Source organism: Haemorhous mexicanus, chromosome 8 (genome assembly GCF_027477595.1).
Source record: "Haemorhous mexicanus isolate bHaeMex1 chromosome 8, bHaeMex1.pri, whole genome shotgun sequence".
Lineage (NCBI taxonomy): Eukaryota > Metazoa > Chordata > Aves > Passeriformes > Fringillidae > Haemorhous > Haemorhous mexicanus.
In genome coordinates, this window is record NC_082348.1 from 7,471,677 (window position 1) to 7,488,047 (window position 16,371).

Below are 16,371 nucleotides of genomic sequence, written 5' to 3' on the forward strand. Positions count from 1 at the left end.
TAGCAGGAGTGATTCCTACCCTGGGGAAGCTGGGGTGTGCCTTGTTCCCCTGTGAATCATTGATTAGTCAGACACACGTTGCTATGTAAGAAGTCCTTATGGAAACTGCATACTTATGGAATCTGGATTGACTATAGTATCCTTCTTTTCATGTGAGTTAAATATTTACTTCAAGTGAGTGATAGATCTGATCAGTCTGAATAAAGCCTCATATCTGCAAAAGTTAATTTGTAAAGAATCCCACGGTGACTAGATTGTGCATTTATTATTTAAGATTTTTATCAACTTTCATTGAGTTTTACCTTAGCTTTTTGCTTCACCTATCACATTTTTAGACCCCATTTTAGCTCAAGGGTATCTCTTTATGCATTTATTTATAAAATCAGGTTTAGTGATTATAATGTGTTGTGCCATGGTCCCTGGCTGTGCTGTGAGCCTGAGGCTCCCAGGGCAGCAGGGGGCCCATCCCTGGCCCATGTGCCAGTAATGCTGGAGTTCCAGGGGTGCAAGGAAGTCTTGTACATGAGAGATGTGAAGTGTTGTGTAGGGCACTGCACTGGAGACTTGCTGGTACAGTGCTCTAATATTCAGAGATATTGTGCAGATTTTTTTCCCCCTTTTCTTGGAAGCTTAAAAATGCACTACTTTTTTTTTCCCTGAGTCAGTACACTTCTTGCTGAGTAGGCCATAGTATTTTTATATATGCTGATTTTATGTCTGAATACGCTCTTTTATGTAAAATGCATCTTTCATGAGATGATTTTTCTTTCAGGCTTGCTGGCTGTGTGTGTGCTGGGCAGACTCCCACCCACAAGCAACTAAGCTGCCAGTTACCTGCAACAGTTGAGCTTTTGCTTTCTTTGAAATACTGAGTTTAATAATCAAACAGTTTTAACTTTTTTAACTGTTAAAAACCACTTCTAATCTCGTTGTAGGCTTACATAGCATTCAGGCTCCAAAGTTCTTGTGTAGATTTAGCTTTAAAATCTGCATGCCACAGTTCTGGTTTGCAGGGGAAGGTAGAGGGAGTGAGTCAGTATTTGCTGGTTTACTTAGTAATTGTGGCACTAAAAGCCTCTTAAAACAATATAAATACCGTGAGCAGTTGTACTCTGCATGATAGGTTAAAGAAGCACCAGTTTGTGGAATTCTTGATATTTCTTCTGGGAAGTAAATCTTTAAGAAGAAAATCAAGCTTCAGTGAGCAAAATCCAAGTTGCATTTCCTGAGTTGAGGCACATACAGTGCCTAATGTCTTCATGAGGTGTGAAGTTCTTTCTGATAGTTTCTTTTTTCATTATTGGTCATCTGCCTGCAGAGTTTACTTTGTCAAGAAGCATTCCTGTTGGTTGGTATGAAGTCAAGTTTCTGTGCGTGGTTACTCACAACTGTTATAGTGTGTTACACACAAGATCCTCTTTCCAGCTTTGAAAATACATCTCCTGCAAAGCACTTGTGGTGTTAGATGAGGTCCTGTGCTAACCGCTTCGTTGTTCAGAGAGAAACCCCCCTTCCCTGTGAGATCTGGTGTCTTGCCAGCGCTGATGGGTGCAATTAGCATCAGGGATGGAAATTGTGTAGGTGTTGCTGCTCACTGCTGCGTGGGGCATGGCAGCAGAGCTGCAGCAGCAGCACTCCCCTCCCAGCCTGGGCAGCCCAGCCTCCTGCTGTGTCACTGCCATGGATTTATGGTTTGTTTGAGTTACTGCTGCCTTACACCTCCTAAGATCTTCCAGCTTTACGTCAGAGTGCTGAAAGCTGCAGAGGTGCTACTACAGCCTTCATGCCTTTGCTGATGGTGCTAATTCAGTGCAGCTGCACTCAAATAAAACAAAAACTTTGTCACGTCTATGTTTGTTAAAAACATGTGGGTATGCTCTAACTCTTGAGCTACAGCTGTGCATTTTGGTCTGCATGCTTCAGAATTTGCCTGTGCTGCTTCAGTGACAGCATTTCTAGCAGCTGGTTTTGGTACCCTGAGTTTTTCATGAGTACTTTGTTAATTTCTTCAGTTTTCTTGCATTGTAATAATGAAGATAACATATATATCCGTAGCACATTTTGGACACTGGGTGAAGGCATGTAGTTATTTTCCCCTTGATTTCTTTATTCTTATAAGGCACATTTTGACACGGTTTTCCATTTGTGAAATGGAATGGCTTATGCTAGGACTTGGCATTATCAGCTAGCTGCTTGTGACATGAGGATGAACAGCTATGCCTCATGCCCAGCTGGCAGTCCATAGGCAGGGCAGCTTTTTCCCCCACAGTGGAATTACAAAAACACTTTTACCACCAGCATTAGCTATATGAAAATATTTCTTTGAAGACACTAGCTGCTGAGCAGGGGTCTGTTCATTAAAAAAATGAGATGTCTTTGTTATTTGTGGTATTAAATATTGCACCAAATCTTTTTTTGCCTCTACAGGTATACAAAGCTCGGATATGCGGGTAATACTGAACCCCAGTTCATTATCCCTTCATGTAAGTATTTGTTACTTGTGTATCAGTGCTAAAGTTACTCTTGGACTTTCTGTAACAAGCCATTAAAAAAAAAAAAACAAAACAAAGCAAAAAAAAAAAAACCCCAAAAAACTGCAACACCAGGAGAAACCAACATTAAAAGAGAATTTCTTGATCTCTGAGTGATGACACAGAGTAATAATGTGGCTTTTTTGTTTTGCTGCGGGTACTCAGTTTAGAAAGATACATTCATTTAAAAAAGGATATTAATAGTTGAAGCTGATTTTTCTGGACATTGAAATAATGTAAAAATCCAGTAGCATGGCTACATTTACCTTTTAGGAGATTATTTTTTCCCCCCATTTATTGATTTATCTGCTGAAATATTGAGTTGATTATAACTGGAAAAAAATTAAAATTGTATGATTTAGTATCTCTAGGGTTTAAAATGTTCTGCTTGCCTGGAAGTTGTCAGTATTACAGCTGTGTTAATTTACTGTATTTTGCAAATGTAACAAGAAACCGTGTCAAGTTTTTCCCCCATGTAGGGCAGCTTATTTATTTGCTGCCTGGCTCCTGAACTGTTTCTCCCACTTGAAGAGATAAAGTTCTACTCCAGAGAGTGGAGCTCACTCAGCTTCCCTTAGAAATGCTTCACCTTTTGACCTCCTACACCACTTGGCAGTTCCTCATTGTTCATCTGTGCCAAAGTAATCATGGATTACATCCTGGTGAAAAGGAATAATTAGCACACCCAGTTTTCCCTGCAAATTCAACAGGAAGAGAGCTGGAACTAATACTGCTTTAGCACAGTCACTGTGAAATAAACTTGGAAATCAACCCAGGCTCTGGGTTGATTTTTGAAGGAAACGTGCTTCAAAAAGTAATTTTCATGGAAAGATAAGGCAAATTCACTTATATGAGAACAGGAGGATATATTCAGAGAATCCATTCTGTATCTTCTATTTTGGCTTCTAATAAGTATTTCTTAGATTATTTGGTTTTCCAAGTGAACTTCATTAAGTTTATTTCAGTGTCATATAAAACACTCTATGATTTTGTTTTTCACACAAAAACTAGTTTAAAATTAGATATTAAAAGTTTCTAAACATTGAAAAAATGCTTACAGTGCTCTTCAAACTTCGTAGCACTCGTTAAAATACAGATGGGCAAGTGGCTATTTAATTTCACAAACATAGTGTTTACGTACTTTTTCCTGCATCTTTAGATTTGGTTATTTAATTTGAAGACCTCTGTCTTGTTCCAAGAAAGAAGAAATATGATATTTTAAACACTGGAAATTAAATGACCTGTCAGATCATTAAGCAGGGAAACTTGTCCCGCAGGGATGCTATTAAAGTAGAAGAGAAGGAGATGAAATGAGATTTTTTTTGACAGCCTTTTGATGCAGTGTGGTGTACAGAAAAAAGGATGCTCAGTCTAGATGCTCTTGCAGCTGAAATGACCCTTGACTACAATTCTCTCAATAAAAAAGGCATTTTTCTCATTTGTGCTGCAGTCCAAGCTAGATAATTACAGTAATGGCATGAGTTTGTGTTAATCCTCTGCTTGGAATGAAACAAAATAGCACTGGGTTAATCCACATTAGAGAAACAGAAATAGAGTTCTGCAGTACTGAGTTTCAAAGTAAAATGCTACAAAAAAGCACTTTGGTATCTATAATTTCCTTAATCCTATTCCTGTGGAAAAATGGTTTGGTTTCTCCTTGCACTTCCAGCAGTGGCATTTTGTCAGTTTGATTCTCTAAAATTAATGTTTGCTGTTAAACAGGTCTGAGCAGCATTCCTTGTGCCTTGTTCACTTGTAGCTTATCTTATTCATTCCCGCTCTTAACAAATTTTTATCTCCTTATGAGGTGTTCTTGATTTTATTCTGAATATGTTTCTGTAGAGATTATAAATGCTTACATGAAAAGTGAAGTAAATGAGAATATATTGGGCCAGTGTTTTGATGCAGCTTGGGTTCACTACTTTCTTCCCTCACTGCTTTTTAGATCTTAGATCATTAATTTTGTTTGATTTTTACTCACTTTAGCAGGTTTTGCCTGCTGTTTGTTAAAATGGGAGCCACCTTCTTTCCATTACCCAATAGTTCTCTTGATTTTTCATTATTTCAGTTTATCTGTGATAGCTGATGGCTTTTTCTTCTAAAAGAAACAAACTGGTTTGAGTAGTGTCAGCACATAAATTGATTCAATGCAAGGATGTTATTTTTTTTTTCCCTAAAAGCTCTTAATTCTTGTGCCAAGCCAACCAAAGGCAACTGCTCTGAGTATTGCTGGGGTGCTGCCTGTCCTCAGGCACAGCAGCTGAGTTTTCAGCAAGATTTATTTTCTTGTTTGTATTTTCAGGATATGATTCTTGCTTCAAGTTGTTTGCTCCTAGTTTCTACCTTTCAAAAGCAGGGCTGAACAAGCTGGCCTCGAGGGCAGCAAAATATTGGAGACCTCCCATCTTCTTTTAGGCTTCTAACAGGGTGAAACCATTGGGTTTGAAAATTGGTGTAATCCTGTGGCAAGTGGTGGATTTCACTTGAAAGTTCTTGGGGATAAGGCACATCTGGACAGAATAATTCCCCCAGATGTGTGAGCTCTGTAACAATGACCTGAAAATGTTTGTCAGGGTTCCTCTCTTCACTTGCAGCAAGCACCTGCCTTGCGCCATTTCCTTCCCTGTGATTTTAGCTTCTGCTTCCCATCACCCCTCTTCTGTTTGTCTTCCCCCAGCCTTCTGCTTCCTCTCTGCTCTCCTGTAAGCAGCTACAGAAGTTGCAGTATGATTCAGTTTTCTTCCTGAAGAGCTCAAAATAATGACTTCTGTTCCATCCTGTTCTGTCTTTCACAACACTCAGCTTCTTGGTTCCTCTGGCTCTGCCTTTGTTGCTCGGTGTGGGAAGGGAAGGGAGGAGGATGAGGAGGATCTGTGAGCTCAGGGTGCTTTACCCCTTAGCCAGCTGCTGATTTCCAGGTCCTGTAGCTGTGCTGCCCTGGCTTCTGGGCTTGAGACTGCAGCTTTTCATAACTTTTTTAAATTTTAGTTGTGAGCAAACATGACTTCTTGCTGAAGGTGAGCACTAGAAAAATACTTCTGCCACTGAAGGAACTTTTGGAACATGGCCTTAGGACAGTTGAGGCTGATTAATGCTGCTTGGATATGTGAATTTCCTCATCTGTGTAAAGGATTCTGTTTAAAGGCAAATAGTAAGATTTGAAAAAAAACAGCAGATATTGCTGGTGCTGCAGACCTGATGGCTGGGGAGTGATTCTTTTTAAAAGAACAACACTAATAATAATACTTAAAATTGTTATTGTTATTATTGGAGTGTGCAGAAAATTAGCATGTTTCTTGAATAAAATGAGATCTGTAGAGACCTATTTTAGTGTTTGAGTATATTTTTCTGATTGCATGTTGGGTGTCTAACAATTAAATTTTTATTTAAGCTTGTTACTGCGTTACTTTCTAAGTCCTTACCACGCTTCCCCATGACTGGAAGTCAAATTATCTGTGTTCTATGTAGCTTTTCTGAGTTACACTTGAAACAAAGGATGATTGTGATCAGTGTGTCTGTTTTTTCCAGTGTAGGTTTTCTTTTTTTAGTGCAGCATATATGACCTACAGTAATGTTTGTGTTCTCTGTTGAAGGTATTGCTATCAAAGAGTCAGCAAAAGTGGTGGATCAAGCACAAAGGAGGGTTTTGAAAGGTGTGGATGATTTAGACTTCTTCATTGGGGACGAAGCAATAGAAAAACCAACTTATGCAACTAAGGTATTAAGAAAAATTTTAAAAATAATTTTTCAATCCTGTTTAGCAAGCATCGTGTGTACAGTAAATATAATGTTAGGAATGCTTTTTGGATAACTTAAATCTTATTTATTACTAACTCTGTTTAAATAGAAAATAAGCTTTGGTATTAGTTTTGTTGACTTTGGGAAGCCTGTAGGAATTTGCAAAACACTGCGAATATATATATTTTATATATATATGTTTCTTCCTAAGTGAAAAGAGGCAGAGAGGGTGTTAAGTGGCAATGCCACATTCTCTTCTTCCTTGGCAGCTTCTATCAGCAGCATCAGAGTGGGACACTGGGCTAAGGGAACTTTTGGTTTATCCCAGTGCCACCATTCTGCTGTACTGGGAAAAATGCCAGTGTGTTGTCTCTGCTACTCCAGGTTGGAATCAGAATTTTCAATAGTTGTCACATAGGAATAGGGGAAGTCTAAATGAAGGTTTCTTGCCTGTGTAGATCATATGCTTTTAATATATGCAGTTGAAAGCATATTTCAGTTGAAAACAGATTTTTTTTTGTTTGGTTTTGGGGTTTTTTGTTTCATTTTTTTCTTTTTGTTTCCAATTATAATTTGTTTTTTTCCTCCACCAGTGGCCTATCCGCCATGGTATAGTTGAAGACTGGGACTTGATGGAGAGGTTTATGGAGCAAGTAATCTTTAAGTATTTAAGGGCAGAACCTGAGGACCATTATTTTCTTTTGGTAGGTAAATTTATGCCTTGCTTAAGAACTTCTGTGTGATGAATAACAATGTGTTGATTTATGTAAATTCTTAAATATAAATATGCATATTTTGAAAGCAAAAGTAAATAAATTACCTGGAGCTTTCTTGACCTGCCTTAAGCCATCCAGGTTCTTTAATTTCTAAAAATGTCAGTGTGTTTGAACAGCAAACATTTTTCTGTTCTCATTTCCCTCCAAACTGTCTGATTCATCACTTTCTTATTTTCCTTCTCTACTGAATTCAATAATCTCAAGTTTATATGTTTGAGACAAAAACAATACTTGTGTTTTGACTTTACATAATTGCAATTATTTTGTTTTTACAGTACTGCCATCTGGATGAAGTATCTAGAGAGTAAATTTCTGTCTTTTATTTTCTGTGAAACTGGAAGGGTTGATTGTCATATTTGGGCTGATTAGATCTTCAGATCAAAATCTGAAGCATCTGCAATTCCTTAGTATTTTATTTAGGGTCATTGAAATAGGCAATTTAGTTTAGTGTGATATTTGTAGACAAATTTGGAGTTAGAAGTGTTGGCCTCAGCTGTTTAAATGCCTTCATCTTTTTTAAGCAATAAGTAAGTCCAGTTGCCCAAGGCTGTGTCCAGCCAAGCTGTGAATATCTCCAAGGATCAAAATGCCATTGCAACCCTGGCTCCCTTTTCAATATTTGACCACCTTTAAGTTACCTTTTTTCCTCCTAATGCCTAGTTAGGATTCCCAAGTTGAGTTTTGTGTCCCTGGCCCCTTGTCCCAGCACTTTTGTGAAGAATCTGACTCCCTCCTATTTTTACCCTCCTGTTACACAATTGTTGCAATGGAAGAATGATATTTTCTTTTCTCAAATATTCTGTAGCACTATCCAAAATGCTCCTTCAGAGTAGAGCCTTGAGTATGTTTGATATTTCAGTGAAAGCTATAGCACACTGTTATGGTATGTTTTATGTTCAGCCTCTCTCACTTGAGTATGTTCCTACAGCTGAGCATATCAGCTTGTGTTACAGTGGCTGCCTTCTGAAGGAAAACAGCTCTTTTCACTGAGAAATCTAAAAAATGTCTTTCTTTGAATGAAAGTGCTAAACTGCATCCTTTGACATATTTTGATTGTCATTGATTCTTTCAAGTGAAATCAAAAGTTGTAATGAGCTAACCAGCCCACAAAGGGGGTCTTGAATGTAAATTCTTAAGCAGTAACTGATGTAGTTTTTATTGCACTTTTGTTTTTCTTTCTTTTAGTGCAATTTGCATAAATTCTTAAAAGCACCCTTGGTCCATTACTATTTTTACATGCTATTGTTGTTGAATGACTAATCTTAACTTAGGAGTTGGTGGGTTTTTTTTAAAGTCAAATGTTTGGTTTGAATGAAAGTAAAAAATTTTTTGGTTTTTTTTTGTCTCACAGACTGAGCCTCCATTAAATACTCCAGAAAATAGAGAATATACTGCTGAAATCATGTTTGAGTCTTTCAACGTTCCAGGGCTATATATTGCTGTTCAGGTAAGGGGAGGGCTGTTGAAAGTTAGAGCTGCAGTATTTTCCTTGGACCAAAACTAATTTCACTGTGAAAAAACTGTGTAAGTGGTGTTTGGAATATGTTTATGTCCTTCTGGCAGTTCCAGCACTGCATGTTTGACATGCTTTGGTTCTGTGGGTGGTTACTGGACACTGTTCCTCTGTTACCTCTACAGGCTTCTGAGCAGTAGAGTATGATATCTGTTGCATCATAAGTAAATAAAAAAACCACACCACATCATAATAATTCTATTAATCCAAGAACTGAATCCCTTTCAGTATGAAGTAACGAAAAACTATGTTTGAGCATGGCTGAAAAAATATCAGGCAAGTGTCAAAAATTCCGTTTTGCAGCCTCTTTTTTCTAAGCTGTTGTATAGACATATATATTATTATTAAATCAGTTTCCATGCTATCAGTTACCATGGGGGTGTCAGCCTGTCCTTGGGAGGAGTGGTGGGAAGTGAGTTCTGCAGGCAGATGTTTTACCAGTGTTTGATTTTAGTGTGTTTTTTCCCCAGGCTGTCCTTGCCTTAGCTGCATCTTGGACATCAAGGCAAGTAGGAGAGCGAACACTGACTGGCACAGTTATAGACAGTGGAGATGGTGTCACTCATGTTATTCCTGTGGTAAGTGTGCCTCAGAGCTACATTACAGCTTCAGTGGAGAACTATTTGTCCTCCAAGTTCTCTGAATGTACACCTTCACACACTGAAGTACAGACAGGAGTCTTCAAAAACATCAGATAATTCCCAGGGCTGTGGGTGTGAGTTTTGGTTCATTTTGTAGTGCAGAAGCTCTTGAAGAACTTCTCTGCAACCCTGAGTTTGGCAGGTCTAATTCTATTTCAGTGACTTACCTTGAAAGGTGAATTGGCAAGGCCATGCTAAGTGATGAGTGAAATTGCTTTAGCACATTTCCATTTTGGCTTGCTGGTAAGAATGAATAGGCTCTTTACAGTAGTCAGTACAAAAAGTTTGACTTCTTATTTTCATTTAGCTTAATCCATTTATATATAAAGTAGAAATAATACAAAGTATTAGAGGGCAGATGTAGTTAGTATTGTTTATAGTTTTTCTTCATCTGTTCCCTGTATTTAGTAGTGCTTCAGCCATACAAGCAAAGGCAAAGTTCCTGTTAGACTGGAAGAAAACAACCCCTGGGGTTGGTTAGTGTTGAGTATCTGTTCCAGTACATCAAGTTGCTGAAGCAGAAACTTGGATGATTCTGTGATGTTTTAATAATGAACACCTGGAGCTGCAGCAATTTTCTTTACTGTCAAATTATTGCCCATCTTTCCTGGGGGAGCTAAATTCATGTCTATGTACCAGATATATTTGTATTTTCAGAATGAAGTTAGATTACAATTTTTAAGACAAAAATCTGTACAAAGCTTTATCATGTAACATCAGATTTTTAAAAGCAGTAGCATTGGTGGTGGTCAAACTGTCATGTAGCAATTTCTTATTAATTTTGGGGGAATATAGTGGCTAAATCTTTGTTCATACTGTTCATCCAAGTTAGTGTATTTTTAATAAGGCTTAGGAAACAACTGACACCTTAGACCTTCTATAAGTAAACTTTAAAAATTTTACTTAGTAGTTCAAAATTACTTTTTAAAAGAGTTGAACTTTTCCTGAATTGTGGGTTAGGGTTTTTTTTTTTAGTTAAAATAAGAGCAGGTAGTCTGTATCATTTTAAGCAGAATGTCACTTACTTCTCAAATTTTTAAACATGTTGAACAAATTGTCAACGATGTTCTACCACTTCTGTTATAAAATACATAGAAAGGAATTAACAAATGCTTATCTCTGAAGTAGTGGTAGATTTTTTTTAATGACACTATTTTCTCTGTTAGTAAGACATTTTTGTGTGAATATGAGGTGTGTGTATATAGGAAAACTTAAGCATTTTATGAGTGTGATACCTGGATTCCTGTTTGGATTTAGCAGGTCTGGTAGGGTTGAAGGCCAGCCTTGCACACTTGACCATTTTTTAGTGTATTTATACTTGTCCCCAGCATGAGTGTGACTTGTAAGGGTAGGTTGATGGATGAGGATGGGCCAGTCTGATGTTCTGAGCAGTCTCAATTAATGTCCTGAAATGATGCATTTTCTCCCTGCTTTCAGAAAATTAATTTTGGTTCATGTGGATTGTAACGCCTCACATCAGTGGCTGTGACTGCAGGGCCACATCAGTTATTCTAAAATAATATTTCACCAAAAAAGGTTCCTTGACCTTTTTGGTAAGAGTAACCTCATTTTGAAGAGAAAATAAAGGCCAAGGAATAGTGAGTATAGTGATTTGTCTGCCTTATGTACTAGTGACCTTTCTGTTCTTCTAACCTTGTAAGAATTATGAACCAATGCCATGCAAAGTAAAGTAAGGCTGTGAAGAATTGGATTTGTGGTAATGAAATGAGCTGGTTTTAAAGGGCTTTAGCCTCAGAATCACAGGTAGTGGGTAGGAGTTTAGACTCCATGCCTTTCTCTCTCCCTCTGAGCTTTGGTGAAAGTAGTTCTTATCAGTACCTTTGTCCCCATTAATTTTGTTTACAGGCTGAAGGATATGTGATTGGCAGCTGTATCAAACACATTCCAATTGCTGGCAGAGATATCACATACTTCATTCAGCAGTTGCTGAGGGAGAGAGAAGTAGGAATTCCTCCTGAACAATCCTTGGAAACAGCTAAAGCAGTGAAGGTAATATGAACGTTGTAGATCTTAAAGTTACTTTATATCACAATTTGGTATCTGATTTTAAAGTATAAGAATATCTGGAAGTTATTGTACTTCTGAGTAATGGGGCTCTGATTCTAACTAATATAAAAAATGTCTTACTGTAATAACATGAAATAACAAGGTTTACAGTTGGGTTATACTCACTCAGTCTGGCCTGGAATTTCACTCTTTACCTGTTGTCTCCCCTTTCTCTTCTCCTCCATTATCATTATTGTTGTTATTATCCTGTTGCTATTATTATTGTAATGTTCTGTAGGAATACTGTTGGCTGGATGTGTCATATAAAGAGCTGTAATTGCTCTTATATTCTTTCTGAATATTAATGTGTTCTTTTTTGTAATACACATTACATAGAGAACAAAGCTATTCTGAAAGACATTCAGCTTAAAGTACACTTCAGTTTTGTTTCTCTGGCAGTTCTTCAATGTATTTCAGAATTAATTTCTCACAGTCTTGGAAGTTTAGGGGAAAAGCAGAAGAAAAGTAATTTAGCTCAGCCAGAGCCTTCAGTGCTGCACAGAAATGATCTGTAGTAGCAGAGCCATTATCTACCTGTGTACAGTAAATGTCAGTTCAGCTGTTTTGAGGCCTATTCTTTATCTGCCAATTTAATACTTAGTGTTAAAAGTTTAAATTACTGCATTTGTAAAAATTTCTTACCAGTTTTCTATACTTTAGATAATTCTTACTGTATCTATTCAATTTTCAGGAGCGCTTTAGTTATGTTTGCCCCGACTTAGTAAAAGAATTTAACAAGTATGACACAGATGGTACAAAGTGGATTAAACAATATACTGGAATTAATGCTATCTCAAAGAAAGAATTTACCATTGATGTTGGTTATGAGAGATTCCTGGGGCCAGAGATTTTCTTCCATCCTGAGGTAAGTTGATTTGAATTGTCTAGACTTTGTTTAGATGATAACAGAAAAATCCTATTTGCAAAATTGTGAAGAAGTGGTTATCTTTACTTACTTTTCTTATTCATAAATAGATACTGGCTATTGTTGCAAGTCAGTGTGCTTTGATTCTTGATTGCTACTAATCTTTATAAAAATCCAGGTTGATCCACAAAGCACTTAAAATGGCAGCAAAAATATTTAACAACTGTTTCCATTATTAGTTTTCATGACATCTCTGGTATAACAGAATGGGTCTTTCCTTTTTTTTATCTCTTTACCTCTTTTCCTGTGCAATGTGTGGTCCTCCACAGTGACTTGATTTTATTCCTGCTTGCAGTTTGCTAATCCTGACTTCACACAGCCAATCTCAGAAGTAGTAGATGAAGTTATTCAGAATTGTCCCATTGATGTTAGACGTCCTCTATATAAGGTCAGTAGCTATAATGTCTATTTTTTATATTTGGGTTTTAGAAGAATTGTGATTTTCATCAAGGTACATATTTGAAACTCTGAAAAACCAGTACCAAATGAGCAAAATGAACCATTTTCCTGGAAATTAATCCAATATGCAGAAGGGTTGGTGGTTCAGTTAGACATTTTCAGAATGTGCTTTTTCAATAGGGAAACAAAAAACTGAGCAAGAGTGGTGAGATGTAATAAGATATAAATGGATTTTAAAGCACAGACAATTTTAATGTGGCAAACTCTTGGTGAGTTCGTGTTGTGTCATGTTTGTATGCTAGATAATTTACAGTAAAAGCATACCTGCTAACTGTAGTTTTTAAAACTGTATTTAGATATTTAGAATTTAGGAAGTGGGTAATGTGGAAACTTGCATTTTCAGGTGTGGCTAACAAATTTTGTCATTCAAAACAGAATATTGTCCTCTCTGGAGGCTCAACCATGTTCAGGGACTTCGGTCGCCGTTTACAGCGAGACTTGAAAAGGACTGTTGATGCCAGGCTGAAACTTAGTGAAGAACTTAGTGGTGGCAGACTGAAGGTGGGTTCCTGCAGCTCGTGCACTTAACAAGCATCTGTTACCGGGAAAACATGCAAATAACATCTTGCAATGGTCGTGGTTTTTGTTGAAATGTCTTTATCTTATTTGATGTTCATATAGAGGCTTTTCAGAGGTTCATCCATTACACCGATCACATACCAGCAGTTGGCCACTGCAGCTGTCTTTGTGCTTGGTGTTTATTGATCAGTTACAGCTCATTGTGCTCAGTCTCTTGGGCTTGAAGATAAGAGAAGTGAATTGAGCTCATTGTTGAGCCACCAGGAGAGTGAGGAGCATGTGTCCTGTGAGGAATGAGGGAGCCTTGATTAGAGAATGGAAGGCTTTGGGACTCCTGACAGTGCCGCAGTACATGCGGGGAGATTACTGATTTTGAGATTCAGCTGGATAAAACCCTAAATACCTCTGGCTTCATAGCTTACCCTGCCTTGAGCAGGAGGCCAATCCAGAGACATGTGGTCCCTTCCCACCTCAATTATCTTTCAATCCTATGAGGGACTTCATGTTTTCACTGAACTGCATGATCCTTAATTTTTGCTCTTTCCTGCCTTTCCTTCAGACCTCTGACCTAACTATTGCATCTTTCTGTTGTCCCTGCATGAAGAAGAGACCAGTAGAGAAAAAAAAAAAATTTTTTTTTTTCCTTTCAAAGGAAATTGATTTTCCTCATTTATTTTTAGTAGCAATCTAGCTAGGTGAGCTCAAACAAGCCTTTAAAAAACCCCAGCAGAGCTTTATAATATGTCATGTAGAGAACTCTGAAATTTCAGTCATAACAGAGTTCCATGGCCCAAGAAGCATCATTTAGTCTCTGTTTTCTTCACTAGGTTTGTACCCCTTAGTAAGGAAGCAGAATCTGAGGATGGGAGTTGGATGTGATTCTTCTTCTATTCTTGGTACCAGGCATGGCAAAGAATCACTGGCTGGAGTTCTGCACATGTGTTGCAGAACACTTTTAGATACTGTTTCAAATTTCAGCAGGTTGGGCTGGAGAAATAAATTCTGAGACTGTTACATATACTGCCAGTTTGGATTGGCACAAGAAAGGAATAGGTTGTGTGCCTGTGGAGGGAAAGGGAATGGCTGACTGGAATGAGTGCTGTAGTTCAGAAAAGCATGATTGACTGTATTGATCCTGGATAAACTTCCAATCTGCAACTGATGCTTTGTTAGAATAATCGCATGAAACTTGAAAATAACCTTCCTAAAGTGTGGTTTTTTTTAAAGTTTAGGTAGTATGGGTCAATGCTTATAAATGCATAAATAAAAAAATAGTCCATGAAGAAATTAATCAGAACATACTGTGAAAAAATGGGTGTGAATGGAAGTATTTCTGTCTGATAAAGCAGGTAACTCATCTATAAGCAGGAGCTGTTTCTTACTCTTCATTGTACAAGGGAAAGTCTGATGCCATAAATGTAAATTTACATGCACAGCTTTATGGAAATACTAATTTATGAAAAGCTTGGTATATACACTGTTTTAAAACTAGATCTGTTTTTACCAGCAGAAGTGACTTTTAATGTGTTGCTTTGTTGCTTTTCTCTCCTTTTTCTGCAGCCCAAGCCCATTGATGTCCAAGTCATTACACACCATATGCAGAGATATGCAGTCTGGTTTGGAGGATCAATGCTGGCTTCCACAGTGAGTTTAGCTGTAAAGCTGAGCATGTTTGGGCCATTCTGACTGGGCTTTTGGAGCTCTCATCTCACCTTCATTGTATATTAAATGTGATTGGGGAATTTCTGATAGGCTTCAGGTGGTAAATATACCTTCCCTGTTTTTGCATTAGACTTTAAAGACTTGGAAGAGCAAAAGAAAGCTGAATTAAAGCTTTGTATGAGCTGTTAAATTACACATTTTATTTTTGTGGCAGAATATATTTTTTGTATTGGTGTTTAGCCTTGCATGATGTAAGTTAATTTTAGGATTTATGTGCCATCTTTATTTTTTCCACTGGCTACATAAAAGTTTATATTGTTAATTAAGGTGTCTATACCATACACTGATGTTTTTTCCCTTCCCTTTACAGCCTGAATTCTACCAAGTATGCCATACCAAAAAAGATTATGAAGAGATTGGCCCTAGCATCTGTCGTCACAACCCTGTGTTTGGAGTCATGTCTTAAAGCTGACCCTGCAGGGGTCAGGGATGGGGAAGTGGGGAGGAGGAAGAGTCTTTCTGATTACTTGTTTGTCTGATGGCTGGTTTTAAGATAACAAACATGACTTGACAATAAGAAAAAGACCAAACACAATTAAGCAGGATCATTTTAATAAGTGTCTCAACATGCGGATGTAGTGGAAAGCCAAAATGATCACGTTTTTTCTTTAGATTGATTATTTGAACCTGTGCGTAACAAAACAAAAAAAGTGGATTTTAGTTCTTTCTGTGCCCTGATATTTTGTATATTAATGAACTATCCAAGATTTGATGGGATTTGATGGTGTGTAGATAGTCAGCTCTCTAATGCTTCCATTGTACCCCTTCATGGGTACAATGCAGGAGCTTGTTTATATTTCATACTTTTTTATACTTTGAGGAAAAATATGAATAAAAGAAACTGTAATATTTGAGGAAAACAATTTACCAGTGACCAACTTGAAAGTAAATTAAAAAAAAAAAAAAGAAAAAAAGTCATGACTCATGCAACTAGCTCTTGCAAATCATGACCAGTCTAAATCCCGGGTTCCATACAATGCGAGTGCTTTTGGAACTAAGAAGCTACTATCTTGGATTAACCAATGCCTGCTAGTGCTTTCTGATTACTTGGTGCATTTTCATACTATCTCTTGCTTAAAAAAAAAAAAAAAAGAAAAAGTAAAGACAAGACTGTTGGACCAGTATTGCAGTTCTGTAGTGTCATTTCTAATTAAACCAAATAATCAGGTTATCAAAATTTGGTGTATTTAAAGCCTAACACCATTCCAATAAAGGCACAAAATTTCTTTTTATGTTGGTGTCAGACTTGTTAATCTCATGACATGGGAAGTTCTGAGCATGGGTCCCTACATATCCGCTGTGGCTTTTGAGGAGTGAGGTTGGTCTGTGAGGTAGAGATGTAATGTGCTTTGTGTAACTCAAGTGTGAGCATTTTAGAGCTGCAGTTTGTGTGTTCAGCTAGCTAGCACTTACCTAGAGAAGCCTGACAGCTCCTCCACTGTTGGGTTTGTTCATCTACTTTGTTCTGTAACTTTTTTCC

The 16,371-nt window shown here is 37.5% G+C and overlaps 1 protein-coding gene across 1 annotated transcript in view; it reads left to right on the forward strand.

Annotated features, from left to right (window-relative positions):
* Window positions 1-16,123, forward strand: part of ACTR3 (actin related protein 3) — a 28,647-nt gene extending 12,524 nt beyond the window's left edge. Inside the window, exons 2-12 of the mRNA XM_059852597.1 lie at window positions 2,428-2,483; window positions 6,125-6,249; window positions 6,863-6,973; window positions 8,397-8,492; window positions 9,029-9,136; window positions 11,066-11,209; window positions 11,958-12,131; window positions 12,487-12,579; window positions 13,026-13,151; window positions 14,730-14,813; window positions 15,202-16,123. Of these exons, the coding sequence (XP_059708580.1) occupies window positions 2,428-2,483; window positions 6,125-6,249; window positions 6,863-6,973; window positions 8,397-8,492; window positions 9,029-9,136; window positions 11,066-11,209; window positions 11,958-12,131; window positions 12,487-12,579; window positions 13,026-13,151; window positions 14,730-14,813; window positions 15,202-15,297 (1,213 nt within the window). The 3' untranslated portion in view covers window positions 15,298-16,123. The remainder of the gene's footprint in view (window positions 1-2,427; window positions 2,484-6,124; window positions 6,250-6,862; window positions 6,974-8,396; window positions 8,493-9,028; window positions 9,137-11,065; window positions 11,210-11,957; window positions 12,132-12,486; window positions 12,580-13,025; window positions 13,152-14,729; window positions 14,814-15,201) is intronic.
* The last annotated feature ends 248 nt before the right edge of the window (window positions 16,124-16,371 follow it).